General features: G+C 40.1%; 1 protein-coding gene across 3 annotated transcripts in view; it reads left to right on the top strand.

Annotated features, from left to right (window-relative positions):
- NR1H4 (nuclear receptor subfamily 1 group H member 4) overlaps positions 1 to 18,589 on the top strand; it is a 79,047-nt gene that overhangs the window by 27,850 nt on the left and 32,608 nt on the right. The window contains exons 1-3 of one of the 3 annotated variants that reach the window (XM_014595210.3): positions 748 to 917; positions 8,057 to 8,419; positions 15,957 to 16,109. In XM_014595210.3, coding sequence (XP_014450696.1) covers positions 893 to 917; positions 8,057 to 8,419; positions 15,957 to 16,109 — 541 coding nt within the window. In that variant the 5' untranslated portion in view covers positions 748 to 892. Of the gene's footprint in view, positions 1 to 747; positions 918 to 8,056; positions 8,420 to 15,956; positions 16,110 to 18,589 lie in introns of those variants that run through there. The other 2 variants (XM_019480980.1, XM_019480981.2) reach the window with 2 other exon arrangements.

Here is an 18,589-nt window from a genome sequence, read left to right as displayed (position 1 = left end):
TAATCAAAAGGAAACAAAGCAATGACAAGTAAAATAGAGCATTAATAATGGATAATAATTATGGGGATCACATGACCTGGCAGAACAGCTGAGTGAAGTTCAAAGTAATGAGTAAAACTCAAAGAATCTAAAGGATGTGAATGAACAGGCTTATGTGGAACAAGGTGTTCTCATAAAACAGAACAAAGAGAAACCTCCTCAGACACTCCATTCCCTCTAGAAAGAGTTTTTCACTGTAAATTCTGTATATGTTGTAAAATATTAATGGGAACTGTGCCCTTTGGGAGCCTAATGCCACAACCTTTTACTACCAGGAATAGAGGTTACTACTCTGAGTTTGCCTGCTGGCCAAGAATTGACTGAAACTCCTGATTTTTGTCTCAGTAAGGACTGCTGTTTGTGAAATGCATTGTATCAACCAGCCAAAATGGACCTCCCATAATTGTTGAATGGTTAATCTATTAATAGAATAACCTAAACAGTAATAAATCTTTCTTCTAATGATCTAATTTATTTCTAATAAATATTAATGAAAATGAATTGCAGACTTATCAGGGAGGGGCTATGGGAAAAAGCCCCACTTGAATGCAATCCTCTCAGAGAAAGTTACTACATTTTTGTAAGGTACAGGTATATTTCTGTTGTGATTATGCATTGCTATTGTCTCAAACACTTACAAACAGGCTTCACTGTAATTAAGTTAATCAGTAAACTATATAACCTCTGGCCTGAGTCACTCCTTCGCTAGTCTTAAAGGAAGTTCTAGTTATAAGGAAAGCCACAGGATGTTAATGCAACAGGCCTGGGGTAGTTCAGTTCATATGTACTGACTAGACAAAAAGGAAGAGAAACTCACTTGTTTAGTGTGAGTTTTTCAGGATTTGTCACGGAAATGGCCAGACTGAAGACTGCTAAAGGTAGGTTGTTGTTCAAGCTCATGTTTGGTCTATCAGACAACAGGTATGGTTTGTTTAACTCTATGAACCAGTTTGGTGCTAGAGCCAGGCATTTACATGCTTGAGAGCAGTTTCTTTAACAGTCGAAACAATTACCTATCCTGTGTTTCCTAAATCAATTTACTCTTTGTTCTTTTTAGCTTAAAAGCCACTTTCTCACATGGATATTCTGTAATGTTATCTTTATTAGCAGTAGGCTCAGGGCCTTTAGCTTTCATTTGCTTGATCTTTTTTATTCTTGGTTTTATATTGACAAAACTATATTGTTTGCACTAAAATGTAATATCCCTTTGATTTCTGTTATAATGCAGCTGCAAATGCATCATTCTATACCCAGATATATTTTAAATATAATACTGAAAATAAAGGATTTGATTATCAAAAAATATTCTATGATGGCCTACTTCTGATGGTGAAGTTTATTTTGATTTTACTGGAATTAGAGTTAGAGACAGCAAATGACCTGGTGGAGCAGAAGGAACCTAAGCAAAGTTTTCAAATAATGAGAAAAACCTGAAGGAATTTAAAGGATGCTACCAAGTGTTTTTCTGTTTGTTTGTTTGTTTGTTTTTTAATAACCCCACCCAAAATATTCACAGCCACAGTTTGGGGAGGGAAGAGGAAAATCTTTCAGCAAATCTCACCTGCAAATTATATTGTGAAGAAATATTCATAAAATGAGGGCCAGATGCAGCAGGTAAAAATTACCTCCAGTAACGCTGGTAAAGTTGGAGACATTTTGTGAAATTTGTCTAGATTGTTTTTGCAAAGCATAAGCCCAAAGTGTGCAGCTGTAAGTGATATTATATTAGTTTACATTCCAATGATCCTATCTTGGAAATTATTACACAAAAATGCAATAAAATACCAAGAACATAGGAACATAAAACATTTCTGGAATATAACAGACCTGCTTATGGATCCTGCTTTCACTGTTTTATTCTCTTTTAACTCTCTTGAACTCTGTGGAATAATCTGCTTTTTTGTGGTGTGAGATCAGAATCTGGATTATACATTGATGTATTGATAAAGCCTTATGTGCATTTTAGATGGCAAGATGAGACCAGTTTTCTTTTCTTATAAGAAAATAATTTTTGAGGCTCAGAAAGCTTTGCAGTGTGTAACCTATTGACCACAAGTTGCTTTTACGATGTGATTAAGGACACTGACGTATGCTGAGTGCCTCCTTCAATATACTGAGTGATGGGAATTGAACCAATTTTATGGGATCAATATAAATGTTTAATTCCAGTAATTTCAAAACATTTAATTTGATTTCAGCCTTTAAGCTTTTTTTGTAAAAAACCCCAACTTTTTAATTGTTCTTTTAGTAAAAAAAAAAAAAAAAATTCAAATTGAAAACTACATATTTCATTTAAAAATGCTAAAAAGAAACTGAAGTTTTGTAGAATTTTTTAAAAATTCAGTTGGGAGATTTGATGAAACATCACATTTTAAGAACAGCTTTGGTTTTGACAAAATGACATTTTCTGGGGGAAAAAAATCACTGGAAAATTCCCAGCTCTACTTTTTTATATGAGAAGGCCCACCAGTTTGCTATAAATCATTTTTAATTTGATTTTTTTTAAGGCAGTACAGACCAATTTGGCAATTTGATTTCTTTTTAACTTATACCAATTCCGGAGCCCTTAAACTAAAATAAACTAAGTACAGGATTTTGCACCAACTTAACTAAAATGGTTTAATATAATACCTCAGGTCAAATGCATCAAATTTCTTATCTAGGCTAGGTTTACTGTAAGTGTGTTTGAAAATCAAAGTCAGCCCGTCATTGCCCTGTTGTCTGAGTGCCTCTCCAGTTATTAAAGTGTAGGCATGACTTTTCTTCTCTCCCTACTTCTGCCCCCCTTCCCCTGCAATCTCTTTATTTCCCTGTCAAAAATCAGTTTTAGTTTATTTTGATTTTTTTACATATGATGTTATTGTGGGATGGCTAAGCCAAAGAAGTGAGATGTGTGAATTTATTCAGGATTAGCCAAATACAGTAAGGTCTGTGTGTATTACGTTTCTTTTGGAAAGAAGTGTACATATCAGGTTACTATTTTTGTGAGTATCTACAATGCATATTTATCTACATGAGTCTAACTAAGTGGTCCCAGCTGTCCCCACTGAAAAATCTCAGATGTATTTGGTTTTATTTTTGGAAAGGATGCTACTGTCTTTTGCTGCTCTTTTCAAACCCTGTGCAGATCGGAAAAGTGGAACAAAGCTTTATGGAAATTCTTATGAATGCTGACGTGTTTTTTGTTTTTTTTTAATTATGGGATCTTCCTACTCCTCTTTATATAACATATTCAGCCAAATGACAGGCTAGGTTCCTATGATTAATAGATTTTGCTCAAAACAGACACTACATGAAGAATGTTGAACATTCTAAACAAGTAACAGTTATAACAAATTTAACATATAATTGACACAGGTGGGACACCTACTCACTAGCAATAAGGCTATGCAGGCTACAAAGCAGGGGAAATGATGCTGAAAGGAAACCAGCATGGGTTCGTCACAAGTAGATCCTGCCTGACAAACCTTATAGCCTTTTATGACCAGGTCACACACTGCCTTGACACAGAAGCTGAGGCTGATGTAATCCACCTGGATTTTAGGAAGGCCTTTGACACAGTTTCTCATCCTATTCTCATAGGGAAGCTAACGGGCTGTAGAGTGGACACCTACACAGTCAAGTGCATGGCCAACTGGCTTAGGGACCGCACCCAGACAGTGGTGGTGGACGGGTCATTTTCAACCTGGAAGGAGGTGGGCAGTGGGGTCCCACAGGGTTCGGTCCTTGGACCGGTGTTATTTAATATCTTCATCAGCGATTTGGATGAGGGTGTGGAGAGCACCCTCTCCAAGTTCACAGATGATACCAAGTTATGGGACAAAGTTAACACATCGGTGGGCAGGGAGCAGATACAGGCCGAGCTGGACAGTTTGGATTAATGGGCGGAACAAAATGGGATGCAATTCAACAAAGATAAATGTAAGGTTCTTCACCTAGGAAGGAGGAATCCCCAGCACACCTATAGGCTGGGGGAGGACCTCCTCAGCAACTGAGAGGGATCTTGGAGTCATAGTTGACTCCAAGATGAACATGAGCTGGCAGTGTAACAAGGCCATCAATAAAGCCAATTGCACCTTGTCATGTATTAGCCGATGCATGACCTGCAGATCCAGGGAGATGATGGTCCCCCTCTATGTGGCATTAGTCAGGCTGCAGTTGGAGTACTGTGTTCAGCTTTGGGTGCTGCACTTCAAGAGGGACACGGAGAATCTGGACAGGGTTCAGAGGAGAGCCACTCGCATTATTAGTGGCCTCTGGGAAAGACCCTACGAGGGGAGGTTGAGAGATCTGGATCTCTTCAGCCTTCACGAGAAATGTCTGAGGAGAGACCTTGTAGCCGCCTACAAGTTTATCAAGGGAAGACAACAGGGAACTGGAGATGCGCTATTTACCAGACTGCCCCTAGAAGGAACTAGGAATAATGGGTACAAACTAGTGGAGAGTAGATTTAGGTTAGACATTGGGAAGAAATTTTTTACAGTAAGGGTGGCCAGAATCTGGCATGGGCTTCCAAGAGAGGTAGTGCTATCACCTAACTTGGAGGTCTTCAAGTGGAGGCTTGACAGTCACCTGGCTGGGGTCATCTGATCTCGGTCCTCTTTCCTGCCAGGGGCAGGGGGTCAGACACAATGATCCTTTGTGGTCCCTTCCAACTCTACAATCTATGAATCTATGAATTACCAAGGCCTTTATTTCACACTAGATCTTTCTTGCTGACAAAAATTAAATCCTTGCAAACTCCAAATCTTAAATGTTTTTCCTTTATGGTTGATGACAGGTACCAATAAGCATCTGAGGGCTGAGGCACTAGATTAGGGTCAGTTAAATTCCATACTTTCCATGCTCTTTGTGTAGATGTGATATCTTTTATTAGACCAACTGAGTAGTTGGAAAAAAGGTCTTAGCAAGCTTTTGGGTGCAATCACCCTTCTTCAGGCTTAGGGAGTCTCTGATGTTCTGAGACTCCAAGGAATGAAAGAAGCTAAAAGTGTGATAGGATGTCAGTGAGAATGTAGATAGGTAGAAATTAAGAAAACAAAAGGTAGAGCAGGGAAGGGGGCAGGGGGGAAGTGTTGGGGAAGAAAGCCAAAGGTAAGGGAGGCTCTATAGTAGTAGTAATTCAAGGTAGAAAAGAGGCTGTCTGTGAAAAAGGAAATAGCTGGAAATTAGGAAGACAAAGGGCAGAAAAATAGAGACAGGGAAGGGAGAAGGTGGGGGCGGGAAGAAAGGTGTAAGAGGTTAGGTCTGGCAGGTACCTGGTGAATCAGATGTCTGGCAGGTTGTAATATGTCATAAATCCTTGCCTGCCTATGTCCTTAGACCAACACGGCTACAACTAAAAACCCAGCACACTTCCCATGTGACCTTAGAAAAATAACTAAAGGTGTCTTTGCCTTGCCTTTACCTTACATGTCTGCAGAGCATCATTACCTTACACGTCTGTGGAGCATCATATTTGTAAATTTACTTTCTTTCAACTTCCTTGACTATTTGGATAGAAGTTCTTGAGTCAGAGACTGGAGCTTGTTTTATTAGCACAGTGCTCAGCACACTTGTGTTCTGATCACATCTGAGGCTCCCAGGCACTACTGTAATAAGTATATAACTATTAGTAATAAAACCATTGTTCTCATTTACCTTTATAGACCTATTTCTGTCTGTATGTATCTAGATCTTTCTTGACTGCCATGTCCTGCCATGTCCAGAGCTGGGGTGAAGAGGGGAGGGAAACAGAGCTCTGTTGCCCCATGGGCCCAGGTTGGCTACCCCTGCTGGGGTTTTGCAGGGAGCCAGGCTGGGCCTGTGAGGTGGGGGGACTCTGCCCCCACCCCGCCAGCTCTGAGCATGGCAGCCTCTGCCACTATCAAGGGGTGGTGGGGAAACACAGCCCCCTGACCTTGTGGGGCTTGGCTCGGCTCAGCTCCCCCCAGGATCTCAGCACGGGTCGCAGGGCTGGGCCTGTGTAGCAGGTGGGGTTCTGTCCTTCCCCCTTCCCCCACAGCTGCTGCTGATAGTTGTTATCTGGAAGGGGTGGGGGGGGGCAGGGTTGGTGAAAGGGGCAGTCTGGCAGCCTCCTGGGAGGCTGCTGGAGTACCCCCACCTGCTGGCCAGGGTTGGTGCAGGCAGGCTCCAAGCCCCCACCACAGACAAACACTTATTTGGTACAATGGTACTCTAACTTGAAGCGGAAAAGGATCTCAGAGTCATAATGGACTCCAAGATGAACATGAGTCATCAGCGTGATGCAATCATCAGCAAAGCTAACCACACTTTATCATGCATCAGCAGATGCATGACAAATAGAACCAAGGAGGTGATCTTCCCCCTCTATGCAGCATTGGTCAGACCGCAGTTGGAGTACTGTGTCCAGTTTTGGGCGCCACACTTCAAGAAGGATGTTGATAGAGGGTCCAGAGCAGGGCCACTTGTATGGTTAGGGGCTTACTGGACAAGCCTTATGATGAGATGCTGAGGGACCTGGACCTCTTCAGCCTCCAAAAGAGAAGACTGACTGGTGATCTTGTGGCCGCTTACAAATTCATTAGAGGGATGCAGCAAGGGATCGGAGATGCTCTGTTCACCAGGGCACCTCTTGGGGAACAAGGAACAATGGTCACAAACTGACAAAGAGCAGATTTAGGCTAGATACCAGGAAAAACTTCACAGTAAGGGTGGCCAAAATTTGGAATGGGCTCCAAGGGAGGTGGTGCTCTCCCTAAGAGAAGGCTGGATAGGCATCTGGCTGGGTTCATCTGACCCCAGCACTCTTTCCTGCCTAGGCAGGGGGTCGGACTCGATGATCTGCTAAGGTCCCTTCTGACCCTAACATCTATGAATCTATGAACTCATGGCGCTTTACACAAGGTACCATGAGTTAGTGCCTCCCCAACAGGCTGCCTGCACTTGTGTAAGCTCTCATAGTTAAATAATGCCACACACAGCTGTTGTTTTAAAGACGAATACTGCAGTCCTTATTTGCAATCCTCCTCAATGGACATTTCACCAATGGACTGCAAAATCTAATCCTTAATTTACACCATCTCTAATCCCACCATCTCCCAGCCATATACCTAGAAAAGTTATGTCCATCTGGTGGCCTACAGGCCACATGTGGCCCCCAAGGGATTAACCTGCAGTCTTCAGGCTCCCAGTCTAGGCAGCACTTTCCTCACTGTGGCAGCTGTTGCTGCCGGGTCCTTGGGCTCCCCCTCCCGTCTACAGCTTTTGCTTCTTGTCCCACGCTTGAGTGTAGTGGTATGGTCTACAAGGCCAAGGAAGCCCACAAATAGGAGGTTCAGGAGGACCTGGGGATCCCTGGTAATGCCAGCATGGTGCAGAGAGTGGGGACAGGACCATAATGGCACAGTGTATGGGGTGCAGGGGTTCTGCCACAGTGCAGTGGGGAGCACCTGATGCATGTAACAGCATGGCCTATTGCGTAGCATGTCCTGAGGAGCATGTGGCCGATGCAGTATGAGGCTGAGGGAACTATGGACCCTATCAACTAAAAAGTTGGATATCCCTGTTCTACAATATTCATACTGATTCTATACATCTTGTGGCCTCCTTCTCCCATGCAAGATTTTTCCTGAATGCTCATTTCATTTGGTTGGCTTTCCAGTTCTTACTAAACTCTACTCTTGCCTTTCCTCCCATCTTTTTTCCTTGTGCTGTAATAGGTTTTTGTGCTTCACCTTGTATATCTTTGCTACGTCATTGGGTTTAATATAGATTTAAAGTTTTGTGCACTTGATATAAATTATAACTTTTCAGGACCAAGTAAGCAGCTGTAAAAAAATCTTTCACTGAATATAGCAAAGTTACTGAGAATGCTAATTTAGTATGTATTTCCTATGTGTCTATGTAGGACTTAACCTGCTGACACTCTGATTGGGCTAGGATTGGGAAACAACACTTTCACAGTCCATGAGATTGCTATTTGTAGAAAAGGAAGCTTTTCCAGTGTCTATGGTTTAATACTAATAATTGAGACTATTCCTGCATTTTTATCTAGGTGTTCTGACAGAGCCAATGAGTTCTCCAGTGCAAGAGGCAGATATGTCATCTTACACACAGTACAGCACTATGTCATTCCCTCCAGTTCAACCTCAGATTTCATCGCCACCTTATTACTCCAACCTAGGCTTCTATCCCCAACAGCCTGAAGAATGGTATTCCCCTGGAATGTATGAACTCAGGAGAATGCCCTCTGAGAACTTTTTCACAAGAGAGACAGAGCTTGTAGAGATACCTGCAGCCAAGAAGTCTAGACTTGGTACCTCCACAGGAAGAGTAAAAGGAGAAGAGCTCTGTGTTGTCTGTGGTGACAAAGCTTCTGGCTACCACTATAATGCTCTTACTTGTGAGGGATGCAAAGGTAGGACAAAATGTAAATCACTCCATTATAGAGTAAGATTTGAGGGGGGAGAGGAATGGAATACTTTGGAAGTTTTATTTTCTCTTTCTCAAAAATCTCACCCAGCCCAATTTTGATTTAAAGAGGCCAGGCGATGATAAATTTACTGCTTCCTTGTAAGGTGCTCTGCTGGTAATTGCGGTCACTACCAAATGATTATTATCAAGCAATTTTGAGAGTACTTGTAACTGCAGACTATGAAAACTCCATGGGACAAACCCACATCCATTTGGACCTAAGTCATACCAGTTGAGGTAGGTACAGATCCACATATAAGAAATGTTCCCTTGATCAAAGACAGTAAAAGGTGAATTATTTCAAGTTAATGTACTATGTTTCTATAAATAAACCTTAGATGAGATTAAATATATGCTAAGGAAAGTGATTTTGCTTGAGCTGAAAAGGATAGTCTAGGTCAGTGGTTCTGAACCTTCTTTAGTCGACGTACCCCTTGGTCTCAGAGTGAGACTTCACATATCCACTTTCAATGGGAAATTAATTTTTATGTCAAACTACATGTAATCCCATGCACATGCGCATTTTACGGCAGTTTCAAATTGTCAAGACTTTTTTTAGGCCCTTCAACCTGTGTTAGATAATGTATGAAATATATCTCCCATACCCCCTGATGAGGCTTCACATACGCCCTGGGGGTACGTGTACCCCCCCCCCCCCCCCCCCGGTTCAGAACCACTGGTCTAGGGTATGTCTACACTGATAGCTAGGGTCAGGCTTATATCTGTTCCTGCCAACCATCAGTAAACCTCTTGGATTAATAACCCCTGGCAGCTCAGCCCAACCTTGGGAGCAATCCTGAACTCCCAGGTATGAAATCTATTCGACTCCTGCTTGTCTGCTCATTTGCCATTTTCTGGAGTGAGTTTGGAATTTACCCCGATAAGGAAGCCATAAGGCCAGGAAGTCCACCAACAAAAATCCCACAATTCCACATTCCTCATTTCTGTCCTTCTGTGCCCCACTTCTTTTCTCTACTGTCCATATATAAAGAAAAGCCTGGAAGTAAAGAGAAGCTGTCCACAGACTAATTTATTAAATCAGAAATATGCCAAGGATGACTTTGCTGTCTACTACAAGGACTGATATTAATGTGGAAGGGTGGCTCTGATGGCTCTAGCTTGTTGAAGGAAACCTCAAGATTAATCTTAAATGATAGTGAAGGCATATCCTTAGTGGTTTTAGCATTCTCCCTGCCTGGTGCCCTTTACCCTAGAGTTGGCTACATTTCAGTGATGCTGCCGGTGTGGTTTTTAGGGCTTTGGGTTCCTTCAGAATGAAAAGTTCTTTATAAAAGCAAGGTATCACTATCCTTATGGATCTCCTGTTTAAATAAATGTCATGAAATACCACCATGCATGACAGAGCTGATTAAATACATTTGTGATATATGAATATAGGCCAGTCCAATTATATTCCAAGACTAAAAACAGATATTAGACTGATTTGCTTGTAAGGTCAGTAGCCTTTCCAGTTTCTCTTAAGTTTTTTAGAAAAAAAATATTTTTAGTGTCTCACAAAGAATTATATTCTGGAGCTGCATGCTACAGCATACATCTGTAGTTTTGATTCTATAGTGCTGCCCCCATGTGGATAAATATGAATATTCTCTTGTTGCAAGAAATGAATGTTTCTACTTAACCCCTTTAAAAAATTACATACGATATTAAATGGAAAACAAACTTTTTAGACACAGTACTCCATGTACTTATACTACAGTCTTTAAAAAAAAAAAGATATATATATTTATTTAATCCCCAATTCTGCCATTATAAAATATTTCTCATTCAACAGTGATGTTTTAATGATTCTCATAGAAACAGACAGCTTACAAGTGTTGCTATAATACCTGGAACATTGTAATATTCTCTAAGTCTATTGCATTCATAGTCACTTTCGATATACCTAGTGCAATTAAGGATTATAAAACCCTTTGTGGAGTAGCTTTGGATATGTTTTGGGTTCTGACTGAAACTTAGTACACCTCTTGTGAATATACCAGAGGAAACTATAGGATGTTTCTATAAATAAACCTTAGATTCATTAAAGATGTAGAATAACTGGGCGTGTCTACATGTCGCCCTATGATGATGTAATGACGAGCTACATCGCTGCATGGCACGCCACGGCGATGTAGCAATTACATGGGTTTATACATGATTGGCAGTTATGTTGCGTAGTGGTGCGCTTCCCCATTTTAGCGCATCACTACGGCAAAATCTAACCTTGTGCCACATGCATAGGGCAGTATGGGCAGTTACTGTGCCATGCTTTAGTACTTCCGTTTGGAAGTACTAAAGCACGGCACCATAGCAATGTCACCATTCGGCAATGTGTAGATGCACCCAGAGTTGAAGATAAGTGGACTAAGTACTGTACAACGTGTTTGTACTGTTTTTTATTATCCTCAAATTATCCCTGAGATGATGGTTGTCGAACTGTGACTATATCCTGTGAAAGTGATCCAGTGTTAACCTTCTCTCTCTCTTTCTAGCAATTCACAACAGTGAGTATGTGTTACAGGTTGGGATTTGGTAGCATTCTTTGAACTGTCAGTATTCCATCCATTCAAGGCAGGCATACTTCATGTGTTCACTAGGAAACCTTTAGGTTTAGTAAGAAATAGGGGAGTTGATAGAGTTACAGGAGGGCTGAATTCAGTTCATTGTTTCTTACTACCCATACTCAACAGGCAGTCTAAATCTGATGACCAAAGACTCCAAATTATTCTGATCATGTGATTTTCAGGTATTGAGCCACAAAAGGGCTTAGAACCAGAAGTGGGGGGGAGGAGGGGCGTGGAGTTGTATTAGGTACTGAAGTCCAAAACTGCAGTCCTCTTAACCCTTGGAACTGCTTACCTGGAGTCATATGTGCCTCAGTTTTTGACATTACAGTTCTCTAAATCTTGGCTTCTGCACATGGCTGAGAGGGTTAATGTGGAATCACTTTCATGGGATATATTCACCATTTGACATGATAGCCATTATGCCATAGTCTGAAGATAATAAAAATCAATCTAGTTGCTTTGTAGGGTATAGAAAATTTAATTCATTTTTCTTTCAACATGGATTATTCTAATACTTGGATTTAACAAAAAATAGGACAGAATCTGCCTTCTCTAAAAGGTCAGCTGCAGAAGAAGGCACCAGCAGAAGCTCCCTTTTATCCAATAGGTCAGTTGTTAGGGCATTCACACAGGATGGAAGATAACTAGGTTCAACTTCCTCCCTGCATCTGAGAAGTTTTAAATGAACACCACTTAGTAGAGTGCCATCAACCACCAGGCTGTAAACTATGCTAAGGAAGGGGCACTCCCAACCCATCTCATTGAAACTCTTCTACTTTACATGGAATACTTAAAAATTCATTGAGATAGAACAGCAGTTCCCATACTTTTTGGTTTTATGTCCCACCACAGTAAAGTTTGCCACTCTTGGATCCCCTCTATTTCAGCCACCAATTTTTTGACACTTTTCCATGTTGCAGCATCTTCATAGTTCACATGCACATGGTCTTTGCCTTTAGTTGTGCCTCCTTGCCCCCTTTCAGGGGCCATGCCCCAGTTTGGGAAACTCTGGGTTAGAGAGAAAAGTAAGAGTGAATAAGCATTTCTAGCCTAGTAGTTAGAATGACATGGGACTGGAGCATCCTGGGTTCCAGTTCCTTTCCAAGGTCTGTTTGTATATTTTGCATTTAACAGTTAACAGATAAAATGCTCCAAGAACCTATACTATGGGTCTTGCCTTCCTGCCATGCCCAGTTCCCTGACCCAGAACACCTTTGCTTCTTTCTGCCACTGTCTCTATTGTGGCTTATGTAGATATTGATAGGTACTTACAGGAAACAGATGAATTTTCTCTTATACATATTAACACACAAGGTTAGATCTGTTAGTAAACTGTTGAGCTCCCTGAAATTTCCTTGACTTCACTGAAAGTTAACAGCACATGGCAGTTAGCAGTATGCATTCTGCATCTTGTGGGATGTAACCTTGAATAATTACAAACTATGATGAATTCTGGTTAAAAAAACTTGTAAAAAATTCAAATGTTGCTAGATTTTTAAAATTCCAGTTTTTAAACAATTTTAGAAAAATCCAAACACACCTTAATTTTGGATGACAAAACATTTATCAAAAATTATGTAGGTTTTTTCCAGACTCTTCCCTTAACATTCAAAATGTCAATGCAAAATATCTTTTAAAAAATAAACATTTGTAAAAGTTGACCATCTCTGCCCATAACTAGACCTAATCATCATTGCAACCAAATGAGAAAAATATATAGTTTCAAGCTTAAACTAGATTCTTAGATTTGGGAAGATCGCACAAAAGTTATGCAATGCCAAGAAGTTAATACCACTTCATTTTTTAACCTTTATTGCACAATTCTATAAAATGCATTGTTTAATTTACTTCAGCATTTTCTGAAAATGTTTCCCTTTGTATAAAATTACGTGTGTTTATTTGTGGAGATTTAACTTAAATCTGGAGTTATTTGGAAATAGGTGTGAAAATGTGGTTTATACTGAAGAACTAACTTCAACATTAACTAGAGAGAAAACTATCTAAGGAAAGACTGCTGAGGGCATCATTTCATAATAAAAATGGAATGACAGTAATGTTGAAAATGATGCTTCCCAGGGCAAAATGATTGTGATCTTTAGAATTGCTTTATTAGTATAAAATGATTTGAGACGTGTGTATTGTTTGTTTATAAATCTCAAGGATTTTGCATCACTACCCATTTTTAGTAAGATGCATTTATGAAAGTGTTTACATCTTTTCTTTATATAACAAGCTAATAAAATTATCTTCATAACAGCAAGCTGACTTACAGTGGTCACGAACATATTTGCATACAGCTTTTTTTCATTGTGACTAAGTGCATTTTTCTATAAATGACAGGTTTTTAATTAGATATTTAAAATAAAAATTCAAATATGATCTAAACCAGATGCAGTTACATTTTGTTGGTACTGAAAACCTCTGGCTTAAATCTAGACCTTTCTCTCCCTTCACTGATCAGTAAATGGAAATTTGTTAGATTCTTTGTGAATGACAAACAAAAATAATGTCTGAATCTGACTGAACGTTCCAGATAATCTGCATTTCAAAAGAGGCTAGCGTCCGTCAAGTGCATTTGAATGGAAAGAGAGAGCCACTAAAAACATACTGCATGGGAGAGATTTTAAACATGTCTTAGAGTGGACTCTGAAAATTGCCCAGTTTGCTATGACTAAATAGTGGAATTATATTACTTTGTAATATTTTTTTTTGGGGGGGGGTCTAAATTAAAGATGCATCTCAACCATGAGATTTGCAATTGAAATAAACTTATCCCAAATTCAGAAGTAGGTATGGAGATAGATAGTTTGCTAGTGAAGTGGTTTGTAGAGAAAACACTAAGAAGAGAAGCTAAGATCTACAGCAGAACTTTCCCAAAATGGAGTGTGGGAAACTGGCTTTTTCAATCCTATTTTTAGTGAAGGAAATGACAAGTACACTATTATGTGAGAGGCAAGAATTTCTTAGGATGATATCTTTTATTGAACCAACTAGGTAACTGGGATAAAGTTAGGTAAGCTTTTGAATGCAAGACACCCTTCATCATGTCCCAAGTATAATATTATTAGGCTGGAACTTAGTTATCTTCTATGATAAATCAGAATCTTCAGGGATCTATTAAAAAAAAAAAAAAATGGCCATCACATTGAAAGAAGACTTGCAATTTCCAGTGCCTCAGAACTCATTTTGGATGCTGTTAAATCATCTCTAGAATAGAAAAAATAACACTAAAAGAATATTGGGTTTGCAAAATTCAGAGAATATTAAAATGAAGGTTGTCTGCACAACCAGAAACTTACAACACTCTCTCTGCATTGTATTGTTGCGTAGAATTTTATAACAGGACTGCACGCTGTCTTGTCAGCAATACCTTAGGCCGTGTGTAGACAAAACGAGAGGCATGTGTACAGGACGCTTTAAAGCAGGCTAAATGCTTTTGCACTGCTTTAACTGTGTTGGTGTTTGCATGCCTTGGCAGCATAATGCAGTATTGCTCATTAATTCTAGCTGCAGTAGGAAATTTGGCGACGTAATGTACCTTAAATTATTTGGGGCGCAGCAAACTAAAACTCCTCTGAGGAGTTTTAGTTTGCTGCCCCTACAGTGGAGCAAAGCACTGGGTTCTGTGCAGCTCCACAGCTCTGCAGGAAGCCAGGTGCCTGTGGGTGGGTGCTGCCTGGTGGGGGGCCGCTGCTGCCACGGAGGGAAGCACCAGCCCCCTCTCCCCCCGCAGCCCAGGGACCACTCCACCCACTGTCAGCTTGGCCTCCCCTTCCTGCCAGAGAGGTAGGTAAGTCAGCGGGGTGTGTGCATGACACAGGGGTTTAATCAGCCCTAAATTGACCCACTGCTTCAATCTAGGGCCCCCCTTTCATCTACACATGGCCTAAGTGAATGAGTAAGGGTCCCAAATGACAAAAGGACCTGTGGATGCCTCCTTTCCTTTGAGCCAATTTCTGTCTGCAGTTACCATTGTACTCTGTTACTCCTGAGCGAGTCCAACGAAACTTGATGCTTAAAGTTAGGCAAGTGCTTAAATATGGAGATCCCCCTTTACCAAATGGGCGATGCTTAATGAAGGAGGCTGGACTGTGTTGCAAATGTAGTAGGAGTCCTCTTATTTTACACAAAGTTTAAAATATATAATTTAGTCACCTTGTTTAACTTAAGGATGGGCAGGTAGCCCATATTTGGAGATACCCTGAAGTTTAATAACTAAGGTAACTGCAGTTCAATTGGTTTTGATGCTTTCATTCACATGCATCATCCTATCTGCAGCTCATATTCATCCATTGGTTGTTAATATCATTTGCCCTGCTATTGGGACCATAGTTTTCAGATCCAACCTGAAGCCACTCATTCTTGAGGTTTGCAGATACTTGGACGTGGGCAGTAGCAGCTTTAGGGGAGGGCAAACCAGGCAACTGCCCTGGGCCCCACACTTGATTATAAAAATAAAAATTAATTACACTGAATATTTGTGTTATCAATATTGTTTTAAGATACTTTCATTGCAGTTTCATGGATAGGGCAAATTGAAATTGAAAATATTCGACTTGCTTATAAGTCATCAAAATTAAGTCTCTAAGGGGCCCCAAATGACTCTTTTGCCCAGGGCCCCAACAACCCTAAGGCCACCACTGACCTGGGGTTTTAGTTCAGGCTGATGCCTAGTAAACAGACACACATATAATATCCAGTGCTAAAATTATCCCCTGGACCACTTTGGTTATCCCCTGAACCACTTTGGTTCAAGCACCCTTCTAACAATACAGCCATGAGCATGTCCAGGTGTCAGTGGGTTGCTGCAGAATTTCTTGTATTCAGAGGATCAATTAGTTATGTAGCTTCTTATCAACCTAATCATTTCTCCAGTCTGCAGTATTCTCTTACACATCACTATTGTTTGCACAGGGTTCTTTAGAAGAAGCATCACTAAAAATGCTGTATACAAGTGTAAAAATGGAGGCAACTGTGAGATGGACATGTACATGAGAAGAAAATGCCAGGAATGTCGGCTGCGAAAATGCAAACAAATGGGGATGTTGGCTGAATGTATGTATACAGGTATTTGCATCAAGCAATTTGAGCACCATGGAAATGTCTCACATATTACTTTTGTCAAACTGGGCTGTACCTAATAAGATGAAATGGCTACACACATGCAAAAGTTGGTAAAATTATCAAAGACATTGTCTGGCAAATCTGAAGGCAGAGACTGCAGCAGGAAGGGCCCTGTAATCCATGGTTAAGAAATCTTACTGAAAAAGGTATGACTCATCCATGAATGATGAGATTTAGGCAATGGTAGAGGATACCAAAGCATGAAGTGAGAGATGATATGATGGTAAGAAAAAGACTTTTATTGCTGGCAGCTACCACAAGGGAAAGCAAGAGTTGAAGAATCTGCTTGAGAGTGAGGGAATGTCAATTCAGTGGCAGCCAAAAAAGGGTGGAGTTCGAGAGAGGCATCAGATGGAGAAGGGGAGGAATTCATAGGAACAGAAATCTGCAATGTTAGGGCAGAGAAAAGACCTGTTTTTCCCCAATGCCACTGTTTAGTGACCTGCTTCCTACTCCTGGCTATGAGGTAGATTGGCAGTCAATCAATAGCAGTTCCCCTAAAAGAGAAGGGCTACTGTTGGCTGGAAATTGGTGTGGAGCTGCCAAAGGTTTGTCCCCAGCCCTCACCCTTTAATCAGGACAGGGTTAGCAATGACCAGGCACTTTTTATAGTCTAGTTAGCACTTCCAATGGTGCTATCCATTTTTTATGCATTTGAGATAAAACCATAGGTAGAATCAACTTCAGAGTACTTGGTTATACAGATTATAAATGGAAAGGGAATTAAGATGACAGCTTTTGTATTACCAAGCTTGAGGCCAGTCTATTTTAAACAGGTGTGATGCCACATTATCCCCCAAAATGGGGCATCAAAATTGAATTCCTGATAGAACTTCAACTATAGCATTTATAATTGTAACATATTTAAAAGCTCCTGGAAATATAGTACATACATCTGCATATACTTCCTACAGTGAATAGGACTATAGTCTATTCAACTTATTGATGGCTCCAATCATTTTAGCATAAAGTAGTGTCAAACCAATTTAGGCTCATACAGGAAATTAATCTACTCTGAGTTTTTAATATACTTCTATCCTTCAATCTGATTGTGAGATGCTATATTAACTGTTGGCTTTGTGAGAAACAATAAGCTCCATCAATATTTGGAATGCATGCAAGTATAATATAATTAATCTTTCATTCTGTAAATTGAACAGACTACAAAGATCCTGAGATATGACATATTCCTGTTCAATACAGAAATATACAAACAAATGCTACCAAAATGATGATAGCACTCAATGAGTCAGTAAGTGTCACAAGAGAATAGAACCCTGCGACGCTGAACCCGCGTCTATTGTTCCAAGAATTCAGGAGTACGGGATAGTCGGAGCAACTCATAATAGCAGAAAAACAGCTGATCACAGAAAAAAAATAGGTCAGTGTAAATAATACTGACCAAGGGCACATGAAACTTTTAAACTAGCTGATCATTTTCTCAAATTGGTGTATGTGAAACAAAGGCCAACAACAGTTGCTGCTATTTGAATCTCTTTCTGCAATGGAAACACTTTCTTTGTTACTGGATATCTCATGTTACTTATAATTTAAACATGTGTGTTCTAAAGTGCTGCAATGAGGATATTTTGCAAGCCACCTTTTAACAGGTTGCAAAGGCAGAGTGTACCATACACAACTTGTTTTTTCAGATCTGGGCCAAATAGGGTGGTAAGATGTAAATGTTCCATTAGTGAGACAGTCTTTAGGTGAATAAGTCCCTTTAAAATAAAAGCTTACCTTGAACTTTGCTTCATTTACTCATACTGTAGCATTGTTATGACAAGCATCAAGGAGTTTTGCTATGGGAAAAGTGGGAGGTAGACTCTCATAAATATTTATGACACTGCTCATTAAACATTTCCATGCCCTGTAACACAGAAACCATAGACATGTCCAAATTCTTTGACCAACAGTTTTAAACACATCTTTTTGTTCTCATAAATTGCACTTTCTAGCACGGGTTGTGTCAAATTAAAGGTCAGATTCTGCTACTCTTGTTCTCACTGAACAGCATATGCTGTTTATTGCAGAGAAACTAACTGTGAGATAAAGTGAGATTTGGGTTACCATGAAGTTAGTAGGAAAATTCTGTTATTGACTTCTATGGAGTCAAGATATCATTTCCAGATATTATCCAGGAGGAGTAAGGATGACAGAATCTGGCCTTGGGTGTGCAGAACACAGAGCAAACTACAGGTAAATTTTCTTCATCTGATGAAATTCAGTACAGCTCGATTAACTGTACAGCCATTGAAGCACTGGCCCTACGTTTCCATAGTAAGCATGCTTCTACAAATATTGTTTAGAAAAATGCAGCAATACAAATTACGTACTTTGGTGCCAATTATATTCTGCACCATCCCCATCACTCATATTTCCCTATTTTAAGTTACTATTTGTAGGTCTTATTTTAATCATGT

Source organism: Alligator mississippiensis, chromosome 4, assembly GCF_030867095.1.
Source record: "Alligator mississippiensis isolate rAllMis1 chromosome 4, rAllMis1, whole genome shotgun sequence".
NCBI lineage: Eukaryota > Metazoa > Chordata > Crocodylia > Alligatoridae > Alligator > Alligator mississippiensis.
This window is presented reverse-complemented; position numbering and strand designations above follow the sequence as displayed.